General features: G+C 47.5%; 1 protein-coding gene across 9 annotated transcripts in view; it reads right to left on the bottom strand.

The window, feature by feature from the left end:
* Positions 1–13,045, bottom strand: part of SLC1A2 (solute carrier family 1 member 2) — a 152,513-nt gene that overhangs the window by 43,859 nt on the left and 95,609 nt on the right. For all 9 annotated transcript variants that reach the window (XM_072791124.1, XM_072791120.1, XM_072791125.1 and 6 more), the window contains 3 exons: positions 11,247–11,497; positions 5,010–5,178; positions 242–368 (listed from right to left, as the gene is read on the bottom strand). In XM_072791124.1, coding sequence (XP_072647225.1) covers positions 242–368; positions 5,010–5,178; positions 11,247–11,497 — 547 coding nt within the window. The remainder of the gene's footprint in view (positions 1–241; positions 369–5,009; positions 5,179–11,246; positions 11,498–13,045) is intronic.

Here is a 13,045-nt window from a genome sequence, read left to right on the forward strand (position 1 = left end):
GCCACGCTACACAAGTAGTAGAAAGGATCTGGCCCAAGGATGTGCCATAGTTTTCAACTCATTTTCTAGGGGAAGCTTCCAAAAAGAGATTTTCATTCCTTTCTCAAAGTATTTTCGGAGAGCCCTTTGTTTGGTCCATGGTTACCCACTCTCTCCTGCTAGGAAGGTTCCATTATCTTCCGAGGACCCCCAGACCTTTGGACACTCCCTGCCACACTGAAGTAAGAACAAGGCCACTTACCACATGATCATGATCACTAACTTCATTACAATCTCATTCAAAATGTTGAAGAACTCCACCATCAGCTTGGCCTGCTCTCCCATCTTCCCCATGGCGATGCCAAAAGCAATGAAAAACCCTATCAGACCTGTTGGGCGAATCACATTACACAGGACAGATTACACAATATGTCTCTCTTCTCCCTCCTTCACCATTCCCGACATAGGGAGCCACCTTCTCACCTGCCTGTTGCCCTTTGAATTAGCCATTCGATTTCACACGGAAAATAACCTTTCTCCCGGATAATTATGCCGGGAGATAATCATCCCTTAACATTTCCCACAAGAGCAAGTTGAACTGTCAGCGGTGTTAATTCCTTGAGGAAAACGAATTCCATTTTATTCCAAACTCAGAAGCACTCTCTTCTCTCTCCTCCTCACTTATGAAATCAGAGGTAAGCAGATTCCATAGTACATAGGTTAATGAAGGAAGGCTTGTTGGGACTTGGGGATTATCATGCAAACTTTGGAGCTCACATTAGAATTGCAGAGACCAATTAGCTAATAAAGTGTCTGCCAGGGTTATGGCTACATTAGTTTGGTGTTATCCCAACATCATGTGTTGCTGGTATGTTTCACTGTAGGAAAATCCTGACCATGAAAGAATTTTTCTACTGCTACATGCCTAATGTGAGAAGGAGGAAGAATGTTGAAAAATCAAATGGAAAGCAATGAGAAATCCAAAACAGTTGGAAAACCCCAACTGACCCAGTTTGTGTGCATTTAACCAGCTATTTATTAATTCCTCATCATTCTTTTCATGGTCAAAACAGTTAGAATGCTTCCTTTCTTACTGCATTTTTTTGGGGGGGCAGTATCATAAAGGTAGAACATAGACTTTGTAATTTCCTCCTAGCCCCTCAGCCCTCTTCTCCCTTCACTTGGCATCGTTTGACTTCCCTCTAAATCCAGACCCACTACAGCCTCTAGGGTCAATCCTAACCCCGGGCTGGAAGGATGCAAGGAATTCTGTCCCCATCAAATTGTACTAGGTCCTGAACAAGCTCCAACACCCAACCTTGGGTCTTTTTTTTTTTTTAAGATTTTATTTATTTATGAGAGAGAGGGAGGGAGAGAGAGAGAGATAGATAGAGAGAGAGAGAGAGAGAGAGAGAGAAAGAAAGAGGGAGAGAGAGAGAAGCAGGCTCCCTGCAGGGAGACCAACATGGGACTCGATCCCAGGACTCCAGGATCATGCCCTGAGCCAAAGGCAGGCACCAAACCGCTGAGCCACCCAGGGATCCCTTGGGTCTTATCTCTATGTTGTCTTTGCCTCATTCCCTCTACCGGAGTATCTGTCCTGGGAAGCTGCCATATACTTTGGCTCCTCCAAGCTGGGCCTGGCTTCTCTCTCCCCAGAAGATTCTCTCTCCTACCATTCCTTCCCATTCTTATCCTAGAGTCTCACCCCCAGCCTGTAGTCTCACCCAGGCCCACCCAGGGACTGGGCCACTACATGGCAAACAGACATCCCCACTATTGCCTGTCTGGATTTCTGATTACCAGTCACCATATGTTTCCACCCCATTCCTGACCCATTATTGGCAATCCCAGGGCTCCAATTCTGATTACTTGCATGAACCATCAATCAATGCTGCTGTCCCCCTGGCCACAGGGGGTCAAATGCATGCCCATTTGACATTTTCTCTAAAGTGCAATATGGCCTCTCCTCTACACACTCTCCTTCCCTCCTCTTCCCTACACCTGCCTGATCCTAGTTTAGCAAGCCTAATTTCCAGTCCTTACTATTACATCTGATTTCCTATTGTGTCTAGTTATGCCTAGAGTCGAGTTATACTGGGTAAATTATAGCATTATAATTTGATTCCCTTAGGGAGGAATTCTTTCTCTCTGAGCCTCTGACTTTACCTTTTCCCTAGCCACTCCCCCCAAACCACTTGCCTCCCCAAACCAAGCACATATCAACTCAGATTGTTCAACTATCGTTCATTAGACCTTCTCTCTCTTCAGCAAAAAGAACCCAGCACATGCATTCAGGATGGTTAATACCTGGTACTGAATATTTCTCCCTTTCAGCTCTCATCCAGAAAAACTTGCAAGTGACTTACAAGTGAGTTATTGGCCTTAAAGACAGAGGCTTAGTGAAAATTAATGACCAGGGGAGAGAGACTTGGTTCTGCAGTCACATATAGAACCGAAATTTGGGTTATTCCCAAGCCCTTCTCTCAAGCCCATGGAGAGGAGTTTACTAGGTGTGTGGTGAGAAATAATGTGTGAATATTCTGGTGGTATTACTCAGTTCCATTAGGAGATTTTAAGAAAAAAAAAAAACTCAAGGTCTCAAAGTCTCAAAGAGCTGGCATAAAAAAGCTCCCTTTGAGGGATCAGCAGAAACTGGGCTACAACGATCATATGAGAGAGAGAGAGAAGTTGGAAGGAGCAAACTCTCCCAGGAATTAATTTATGGTTGGGGTTAGAGCAGAGCTCAGAAGAGGTCTGGAGGTTTTTGGGGAGAGCACTGAGTACTTCAAGAAGAGGGAGGTCAGAGCCAGGGTTTTGTCTTCACTTACTGCAATGCCTGATCTTTGGGACTTTCCAAAGCCCCCAAAAAGGGGGGAAAAGCCACCTTCTCCACCCTTAGAAGACCAAGGGAAGAATCTTGTTTTAGCCATGATTTGTATATGGGAAGTTTCTCAACAGTCTAACTTCCCTTGGCTTTCTAGAGCTCACCCTGCAGCTGCACACCCGTGTCCAACTTCCATGTCATTTCCCTCTGTAAACATCACCTCACTAAAGTCACTTACTGGAACTGGGGTGTTTCACTTGAACAAAGCCCTCTTGGACTTGGTTACTGGGGCTGAGAAGTTAGTGAGTTGTGTTGAAACCCCCAGTCAGGGCAGCCCAAGGTCAACATGACTTCCCAGAATCCACTGAGAATCTGGAAACGACCATGAAAGCCTTCTAAATGATTCACCCCAAAGTTTGGTCTCATTACTCATGGCCTTAACCTCCTCCAGAGTATGTAGAAGACTGTGGGGTCACTTTGACCATGGGGCTTCGGGGACAGAGCGTGGTTGGGAAGGTCCCAAAGGCTCATGCATATCTGTGCAGTGGGCGAGGAGGGCTAGATCAGGGGTGGAAACCGAGGATATTTGCAAGCTCTCCTCAGAGGAACTCACCCACTGTGTCCTCTCTCCTTCCTCCTGTCACCCCATACTGACAGTCAACAATATTTATTGATCTTCTATTACTGTCAAACCAGTCAGCCTATCTCCTCCCATGCTCTCACTTACTCAACCCATTTCCCACCAGGCCAAATGAAGAAGATCCCTTACTGAAGCTTCTGCTTTTCAGTGCCTGGAAAATCCTCTTCTCTACCTCTTTCTCTCAACCATTTTGGGTAAGTGAGGTATAAGGTTGTGAAATTTAGAACAAAGAAACAGGATACCCAGTTAAAATGTGAATTTCAGATAAATAATGAGTATATTTTATTTTGGTATATTTTATTTTGGATACCCATATCCCATGGGTATGTACCATGCAATATTTGGAATTGTTGTTCATCTGAAATTCACACTTAAGTTGGCATCCAGAACTTTATCCAACAACCCTACTAAGGAGACAGGGGCATTTGATCTCCTAGATGGCAAAATGGAAGGGCCACTGAGCCAATCCGCTTCTAGCCAGCTCTCGCTCAAATCCTTAGAAATTTTGCTTGTGTGGATCAATCTACTTCTTCTTCCCAGCTTCCCCATTCCTCCCAGCTTAGGGCCAAATATCCCTCTTTCTTGTGTAGGGGACATCATTCTAACAGTAGGTGTGGGGTACAGTGGGGAGTAGCCCCAGGAAGTGGATGGGGAGTAAACTGAGCAAACGGGAGTCACCCACATGATGGGCATCTTCATCCTCTGCGGGGTGCTTCCTTATTGACCTCCTCAGCTCTCCATACACCTTGGATAATGACAGTAGCTCACATGAATACAGCACATAGCATATGCTACCGTGCTCCCTCCACGGGTGCAATCTCATTTAATACTCATAAGCATCTATGAGAGAAATACAATCTCATCCCCACTTTACAAGTGAAGCTTGAGAAGTGGAGCAACACGGCCATGGGCAGGCCACCAGTGAGTGGTCCATCAGGGATCCAAACCTGGTCTGTCTATCTACAGAGGCAAAGAACCAAAGGCAAGGCATGCCAGGAAAGCTCCAGGCTAGGGGAAGGGGCTCACTGGAATCCCAGAAAGCTAAACAAGATGATCCCCTTTGATAAGCTCCTTTTAGTACCAATACCAACACTTTACATTCCTGATCATATTGTATTTGTTTAAAGACTAAGAAAGCCAGAGTGGGGTGCCCCTGAGTCTAGCATGACACTAACACACAAGGGCAGCTCAAAAGAAAAAAAAGCTTCAAATATGAAAAAATTGGATGTGTAACTTCATGAAATGGACAGAGAAAGTGACTTGCCAATACCACGTGGAGTCAGGGAATGTGTCCAATGAATGTTAGTCCCCTCTCTTTTCCCATAACCGACCCCTAGTAGCCATGTCCTCTCGTGGTTCTGCTTGCCCCTGTCCTTCTTCCTTAATCTCTCAACTATCGACCTCTGTCATCCTCAAATTGCTCTCCAGAGAGAGCCTCCTGCTACACCCACAGAACAGCAGAGCGACTGGTCTTCTGAGAAGGGAGGGAGGGCTGCCAAGGAGCCGAGAAGCAGGATAGGCTGGTCATCGTCTCCCCGCCGACAGGAATACCAGGTTGCCTACCTAAGACATTCATGCCATCCTTGAACTCCAGGCCCTTCTTGATAACCACCTTCACTTCTTCAGGGGCCTCCGTCACAGTCTCGTTCAATAAGGAGATGACAGCATTGGTGGCATTGCTGTCCTCATCTGATGGAGGAGCCACCAGGACTTTCTTGGTCACCGTTTGAATCTAACAGAGTGGGGGAAAACACAAATATGAGAGGTTTGGTCACCAAAAGCCTAGCCACTTACACATTTTTAAAGTTCCCAGTATGTTAAAAAAATGATTAAGGAATGTCAAAATGAGGTTGCAAAATTTATAGAGTAGTCTTTTATTACACAAATACAGTGGGAAACAGTTATCCTCATCACATGGTAACTATAGGATTTATAACAGTCATTTGTAATGTAGTGTGATCTGGTAATGGGACAAACTTCAAGTTGGAGGACAGATGTCTACTTCTTATATTCCCATGACTGTAGCCCTGCATCTTAGAGACAACACCCATCATCCAACATAGATGCTCTTCATAATTGCGAATCCCTTTGGATGACCCTTCTTGCGCCTTGGGAGGGGCCCTGGAAGTGGTCAAGAGTAGGAGAGCAAGAGTCTTGGCAGGGATCAGGTGAGCATGGTCTACCTGTTTTGCTTCCTCCTGCCTGGTACCTGTCTGCAGAGTCTTTACAGATCGATTCTCATTTGGGCTCCTTCCAGAGCCATGTTCTGCTGAACATCTTCATCTGGTCACCACATGGACTAGTTGCCAGCAGCTGCCATGACAGGGATGTTGGCTTATATTTCAGATCAAAATGTAAGGAGGGAAGACACCCACTCTTTCTTGGCAGTGATGCCAAGCCTTGCTCAATGTTTCCCAAGCATCTCTGTGCAAATGGCCACCTGAGAACCTCTCATGCTATTCCTCGACATCTGTGACATCCATTCTATTTTTAAAGGTGCCAGGCACCCTGGAGAGCACTATGAAGATTCACATCCGAGCCCAGAGAAACAATACCTCCAAGGGCATTAAAATAGAACTCACGCAGAATCCTAGAATGTCAGTGCTGGTATATAGTAGGCAACAGATGGCTGAACCCTAAATAGATATGGAAGAGGAGGCATGGAGAACTCAAGTGACTTGTCAGACAACATAGAGCTCTTAGCAGAGCTGGGACTTGAACTCCGAGGGCCTGACACCACTGAGTTCTCCCACTCCCTATGCTACATGGATCCAATCCACTGTGGCTGGGCCTAACATTGAGCAATGCCAAACTGACCAGCTACCCGGGGTGGGATGGGAGTGGAGGAGGATGTGCCCTGTTCTGGCCTGACCACCTATACTTGTGCAGTGAGGGAAGATGCTCAGGCTGAGTTTGCAAGGGGAGAACAGGAAGCTCGTGGGCCCTGTGGTCTGGGCAACGTTGGCATGAAGAGAGAACGCAGGAACAATCAGAAGAGGAGCTTCTGTGAGCAAAGAGTCATGCTCCCAGGAGAAATGGGAGGACCAGAAGCCAACTGTAGACCTTCCTGGGAATGCTAAAGAAGCCAAGGCTTGAGTTCAAAAGACTAATGGCCATGGTTGTAAATAAATGATGGCTCTCAGGATCAGGTGGGCAGCCATGTGCTTCATGTTTGACATCTATTATCTCTTATGTCAATAGTAGCCCCTCAAGACTCACAGGGCTAACTAATTGCAGGGCAGAAACTAGCTAGTTGATGAAGCAGGATGCAAAATGAGGTATGTTTGACTCCAAAATCAGCTTCCAAACAGCACGGGGCAGTGGCTTAAGTTGCAGGCAAGTTGACAGGGATACTGGATGGAACACAGGCTTAATTTCTGTCTGAGTTCTTGATCCGAGCCTATTTGCGTTAGACAACTCCATCTGGGTGCCAGCTCCAGTCTACCTGAGCCCAAGCCACCAGGGTCTCTCGCCCTAATACCTGCAAAAGTCTGCTCACTGACGTTCCCACCCCCCATCTAGTCTACCTGCCAACACCAGGGAAGTCTAGCTACCCAGAGCTCTGCCTACATTCAGAACCGCCAGGTTGATTTCTTAAAAGTAGAAAAACAGTTGTCTGCCTAAAACTCTCTTAGAAGAGGTACCCAAGTCTGACCCTGGCCTACCAGGTCCTGCCTGAGCTGGGCTTTGCCTGAGCTGGGCCTTGCCTCCCCGGCTCACTCCACCTCCCACACTGGCCTTCCTTGGCCTCTCGGAACAGCACCTCTGTTCTGCAGGCAACAGGCTCTGCCCCTAGTCCTCGGCCGACTCCGCCCCCAGTCCTCAGCAGGCTCCGCCCCATCCTCAGCAGGCTCCACCCCCATCCTCAGCAGGCTCCGCCCCATCCTCAGCAGACTCCACCCCCATCTTCAGCAGGCTCCACCTCCAGTCCTCAGCAGGCTCCACCCCCATCACTGGCAGGCTCCGCCCTAGTCCTCAGCAGGCTCCGCCCCCATCCTCAGCAGGCCCCGCCCCTAGTCCTCAGCAGGCTCCGCCCCCATCCTCAGCAGGCCCCGCCCCTAGTCTTCAGCAGGCTCCGCCCCATCCTCAGCAGGCTCCACCCCCAGCCCTTGGCGCCTCGGTGGGGTCCTTGACTGTTTCAGCTCCCAAGTCTCCCAGTTACTGCAGAGCCCCCCACCCTGCCTCCAGCCCTCCCAGCGCACTTAATTTTTAACTAGCTTGTATATTTACCTGATGCTTGTGCTGGTCTGTGACCCCCAACGCCCGCATGTAAGCAGGTTCCAATGGGCAGGGACCCCGAGGTCTCACTGCCTGCGGCATCCTGTGCACCGTGGGAGCCTAGCACCCGGGAGGTGCTCACAAATATCGGACGGGTGAGCAAACACAGGTCGCTGGATTCCCCGTAAGTGATGACCCAGGTGCTCCCTCTCCCTGGGCTTGACTGCGTGGGATGAGGCCACACCTTACCCCCCTGGCTCACCTGGAAGCCCCCCTGTCTGGGCCCTTGGGGAAGGCTGCCTCTGCTCCGGGGACGTGCAGCTTTCCATCTCTGTGTCTAACTCTGGCCGGAAAGACCCCGCACCCAAGATGAGCTTTCTGTAGTCCCTTCCAGCTGTTTCCCCAGGGCACAGAAGGCCCCTCCTGGGCCCCCTTTCCCTCTGGTAGAGTGATGCCGCTGTCCAATGACTCCCGCGCCCTGAGCCCTCCTCAGGGCCCCCGTGAGCCCATGGATGGCTGCTAGTTTAACACCTCTTTCCTCTGGCTGCCTGAAGTCCAGCGTAAGGCATCAGAATGCTCCCTTGCCATGAGGCAAATAAAAGAGTGCACACAAGAGCACCTGGGTGGTGCGGTCAGTTGAGCATCCCACTCTTGGTTTCGGCTCTGGTCCTGATCTCAGGGTCGAGAGTTGGAGCCCTGGGTCAGTCTCCACACTCTGCGCAGCCTCTGCTTGAGGTTCTCTCTCCCTCTCCTTCTGCCCTCCCAGCTTGGGCTCACCTGCTCTCTCTCTTTCTCTTTAAAGCAAATACATCTTTTTTTTTTCTTTTTTTAAGAAAAAGATCCTACACAACTTTTCCTCTGACTGTCCTGACTCAAAGGGAGAGTGACCCTGGGCCGAGCTGGGAGCCGAAGGGTTGATTCCTCGCAGGCCTGTGGCCAGTGGAGGGGTGAGTCCAGGGTGGGGATGGCGGTGGGGCAGGGAAGGCTCAGCCCTCTGTTCCCGCACACACAGCACCCCTGCCAGGGGCAGCACCATGCCGAGTCGGCCCATTGGCCAGACAGGTCACGGAGCGTGAGCATGGCGAGCACTGCAAAAGCTCACCCCACAGCAAAGCAACAGCTCCAGGGGTCTGCTTGCTTCGGGCCTGCCTTGCTGACGACAATCGGGGGGTCTCCTTGCATGGAGCACGGTCATGACAGGGCCCAAGGAGGAGGCCTACGCCTCCCCCCTCACCTCTCGTGCTACCCCTACACCCCGTTCCAGAGTGCTCTTTTCAAAATGCTGACAATAGACTTGGCACCCAGTTGTGTCTGTCTCCCCAAAGCAGCAAATTCGTCTTCCTAAGTGCGCTGGCAGTGGAGCGAGCACATTCTACAGAGGGAGCACCAGGGAGCACCCCTCCCTGGCCTGCTGTTCTTCACCCACCCCGCCAGCCTCCCCTGGCTCAAATGGTTTCTTTTATTTTTATTATTATCAGTATTATTTTTTAATGGAGCCTTTTTTTCCCTTCTGCTCTTTACTGTTTTTTTTTTTTTTTTGAACTTCAGTTTTATTTTTTATTGAAGCACAGTTGACACACAATGTTACAGTAGTTTCGGGTGTACACCATAGTGATTTGACAAGTCTCTACATTATGCCCTGCTCGCCACAAGGGAAGCTGCCATCTGTCACCACACGACACAATAACAGCATCGTTGACTATCTTCCCTAGGCTGCGCCCCATGACTTGCCCACTCCATAACTGGAAGCCTGTAGCTCCCAGTCCCCTGCACCCATTTTGCCCATTGCCCACCTCCTTCCTTCTGACAACCATCGGTTTGTACTCTGTATTTATAAGTCTGCTTCTGCTTTTTGCTTGTTTGCTTATTTGTTGAGTCATTTGTCTAGTTTTTTACTCACATTGCCCATTTGAGTGAAATCATACAGTATTTGCGTTTCTCTGACTGACTTATTTCACTTAGCCTCATACCCTCTGGGTCGATCCCTGTTGTTGCAAATGGCGAGATTTCATTGTTTCTAATGGCTGAGGAATAGTCCATCGTGCGTACATACACATCTTTGCCCATGAAATGCTTTTCTTTAGCGTAGCTCCATGCTGTAAGTGCCACCAAAGTGGTACTGGAAATCAGAGAACACATCCCAACCCAGAGCAATTTGGGCTCAGCAGTGGTTGGCAACAGCATTTTGAGGGCAGCTGGGAATGCAAACTTTTCCTCCAGGCGGCCTGTTTCCTAAGTTCATTCTTCTGTGATTCCCTGAAAATGGCTGGAGGAGGTTCTTTGGTTCTAGTTGACTTCTTACCAGGGCTAATGGGAACTGGAGTGTATTCTAACCTAACCTGAGTTTGGGGCTAGACAACAGGCTGGTGAGTGGGGCCTTGGAAGCTCTCTCAGGGGTTCCACTCAGCAGAATCATCCATTTTAAAAAATTCTACGTTTCTAAAAAATTGATCTGCCTTTATGCAGCTGGTAGGAGTATACACTACTACACACTCTTGTAGAGCCGTTTTGCAACATCCAGCAAATCTGAGATCTAAAACTCTTTGACAAGACACTAGCATCCAAGAATTTATTATTTAGAAATACTACACAATCATGAAAAGAGAGAGGGATGATGCTAAGCCCCGTTTAAAAAACAAAACAAAACAAAACAAGTGCAACACAGTACGTAGTATAATGCAGTACCCCCTGGGGGGAACTTTCTTTTTTTTTAAAGCTTATGCATACATGCAGGGCAGTCAGTTGGGCATCCGACTCTTGGTTTCGGCTCAGGTCATCATTCCAGGGTCCTGAGATTGAGCCCCATGTCGGACTTTGAGCTAAGCACAGAGTCTGCTGGGGTCTCTCTCTCTCCCTCTAACCCTCCCCTTGCTTGCTTGCTCGCTCTCTCTTTTTTGCTCATGCGTGCAAAAACAAATAAATCTTTAAAAAAGGATCATGCACACATGCATGATATATATATATATATATATATATATATATATATATATATATATATAGACAAAATTCCCAACATGAGTAGTTCTAGGGAAGTGAGGACTTGACTGTAGGTGAATCTACACTGTTTAAGCTTTTTACAACCCTCGTGGATTACTTCCACAATTTGAAAAACACCCAGCCCTTGGGCACACACTAGAGATTCTGAGTCTGTAGGGCATGTGGATTTTTTAAATCCACCCCATGTGATTTTGCTACACTACCCACCCTGAGACTCACTGGGTACTCTAGAGCGTTGTGGGCAAAAGTGATAAAAATATGCCCTTGGACAGCACACCGAGGGGAATCAAAAACAAGGGGAGAGGTAACGGGGGGGGGGGGGAAGGGAAGGGCAAGATGGGGAATCCCAGAGCAAAGAGATGTGAAGTGAGCTGGAAGAAAAAGGATGGTTAATAACAACAAAACAACAAAACACAATTTTTAATCCCAAAATCCTGCTCCAAATCATCCCATACAACCTCTAAACAGAGATAATTAAATATAAGAAAACTGCTCCCCAGAGCTGGTACACTGAAACACTCTCCAAGTTATTATCTTCATAATTTAGGAGGCTGGAGGGACAAGAGCATCAGAACTTCAGGTTACCTGTTGAAAACAGGCTTGGACCAGGTTTTCAGGAAAGAGATTTCGAATAAGATCCAGGAAGGCGTCCAGGCTGGACACTTCATCATTCTTCTTCCCAGGTCCCAGCTGCTTCTTGAGTTTGGGGTTCCCTGGGTGGATAGCCAAGACCAGGATGACCCCCAACACCGCGGCAATTATGGTTGTGGACATGTAATACACCATGGCTCTTGTGCCTAAGCGCCCACTGGCTTTAGCATCCAGGCCCGACAACCCTGTGGTGAAAAGACAGCAGAGGCTCAATCCTGTGATGTCTCTGTTAACTGCCCACCCCTGCATACCCATAACCTGCCTCTGTAGTACTCAAATGCCTTAATGGTTGATTAAACCTCCTCCTACTGAATATTTCAATCTTATAGTTTACAGTTCTATTCTCCAAGGACATTTTTGAGATTTTGGAGAAATGGGAGAGTTGAAGATCTCTAGTTCAGAGTTTATAAACTGATCGGTGACTACTTTTCATCAGTCTGGAAGAGTGAGTTAAAGTTGAATATATTCCATTTTTAATTCTGAGATGATGCCTTTCCTATTTATTTGGTATTAAGATATCCTTTCTTTATGAAGTGATGCTAGTACATGCTGTGCTTTTTTTTTTTTTTTTTTAAGGTTCTCACTTAAAAAAAATCAAAAGCTGGTAGCCCTGGTGATTGATCTCAAGAGTCAAGCATAGTGATCTAGCACAGCCCTCACTCCTCCGAGGCGACGCATGATGGAGACCCACATTTTCCAACCTAGAGCAGGGATTAAAGAACATAAAGGTGGGTGCTTTGTCTATACTGTGGGAGGTCCTGTGATTGTTAGAGGAAATTCCAAGCCAGGTCACAAAAACTCCTGCCTTCACTGGGTTTTTTCCCAGTTGTTTCTTCAATTTTTCTACTTCCTGGTTTCAGTTTCTGCTTTTACTAGACAGAAAGATTGTAGCCCTTGCTGTGGGGGAGGAAGTCATTGGTGTAAACTTCTGAATTAAGCTGACCCATATATGAGCCACTTCTCCTTATAACCTAAAGTCAGATTCTGGCCAACAGATGCTCAGTTTCCTTGCCAGGCTGCCCAGCCTATGGCCTGTTCAATGGGCATGGAAAATTTTTCTCTGGTTTGCAAAGGAACCTTTAAGGTGAAAACACAGTGTTACTCAGTCTGGGGCTGAATGATGAGACCTTGCATTTACCAGGCTCACTGGTAGACCAGAAATCAGACTCTGTAACAATCTGGCTTAGCATCTGAATCTCTTGGCATTTCTAAAGCCTCACTTGCTTCATAAGGTGGATAGTCCAGAGGGACAGCTTTCTCAAGGTCACCCAGGTGGCACCCAAATATCAATCAAAGCCTAGCTTTCATCCTTAACTCAGAGCTCAGTCTCTAAACTACATCAATTTATACCCTATTTGAGCAATATTATTTGGTAAGGGGAAAACTGCCAGTATAAGCCCACAGTATAAGCAAACAAATTCTTACAAATAAAACAATCCTTTCAGCCCAAAACAAGTTAACATGATCTATATATGAAGGGTGCTTTTCTTCCAAAAACCTCAAAGGTTTTATTCCTAGTATTTTTTTAAAGATTTTATTTATTTATTCATGATAGACATAAAGAGAGAGCGAGGCAGAGACACAGGCAGAGGGAGAAGCAGGCTCCATGCCGGGAGCCCAACACGGGACTCGATCCCGGGACTCCAGGATCGCACCCTGGGCCAAAGGCAGGCGCTAAACTACTGAGCCACCCAGGGATCCCCATTATTCCTACTGTTTACTTTAATACCCAC

Source organism: Canis lupus, chromosome 21 (genome assembly GCF_048164855.1).
Source record: "Canis lupus baileyi chromosome 21, mCanLup2.hap1, whole genome shotgun sequence".
Classification (NCBI taxonomy): domain Eukaryota; kingdom Metazoa; phylum Chordata; class Mammalia; order Carnivora; family Canidae; genus Canis; species Canis lupus.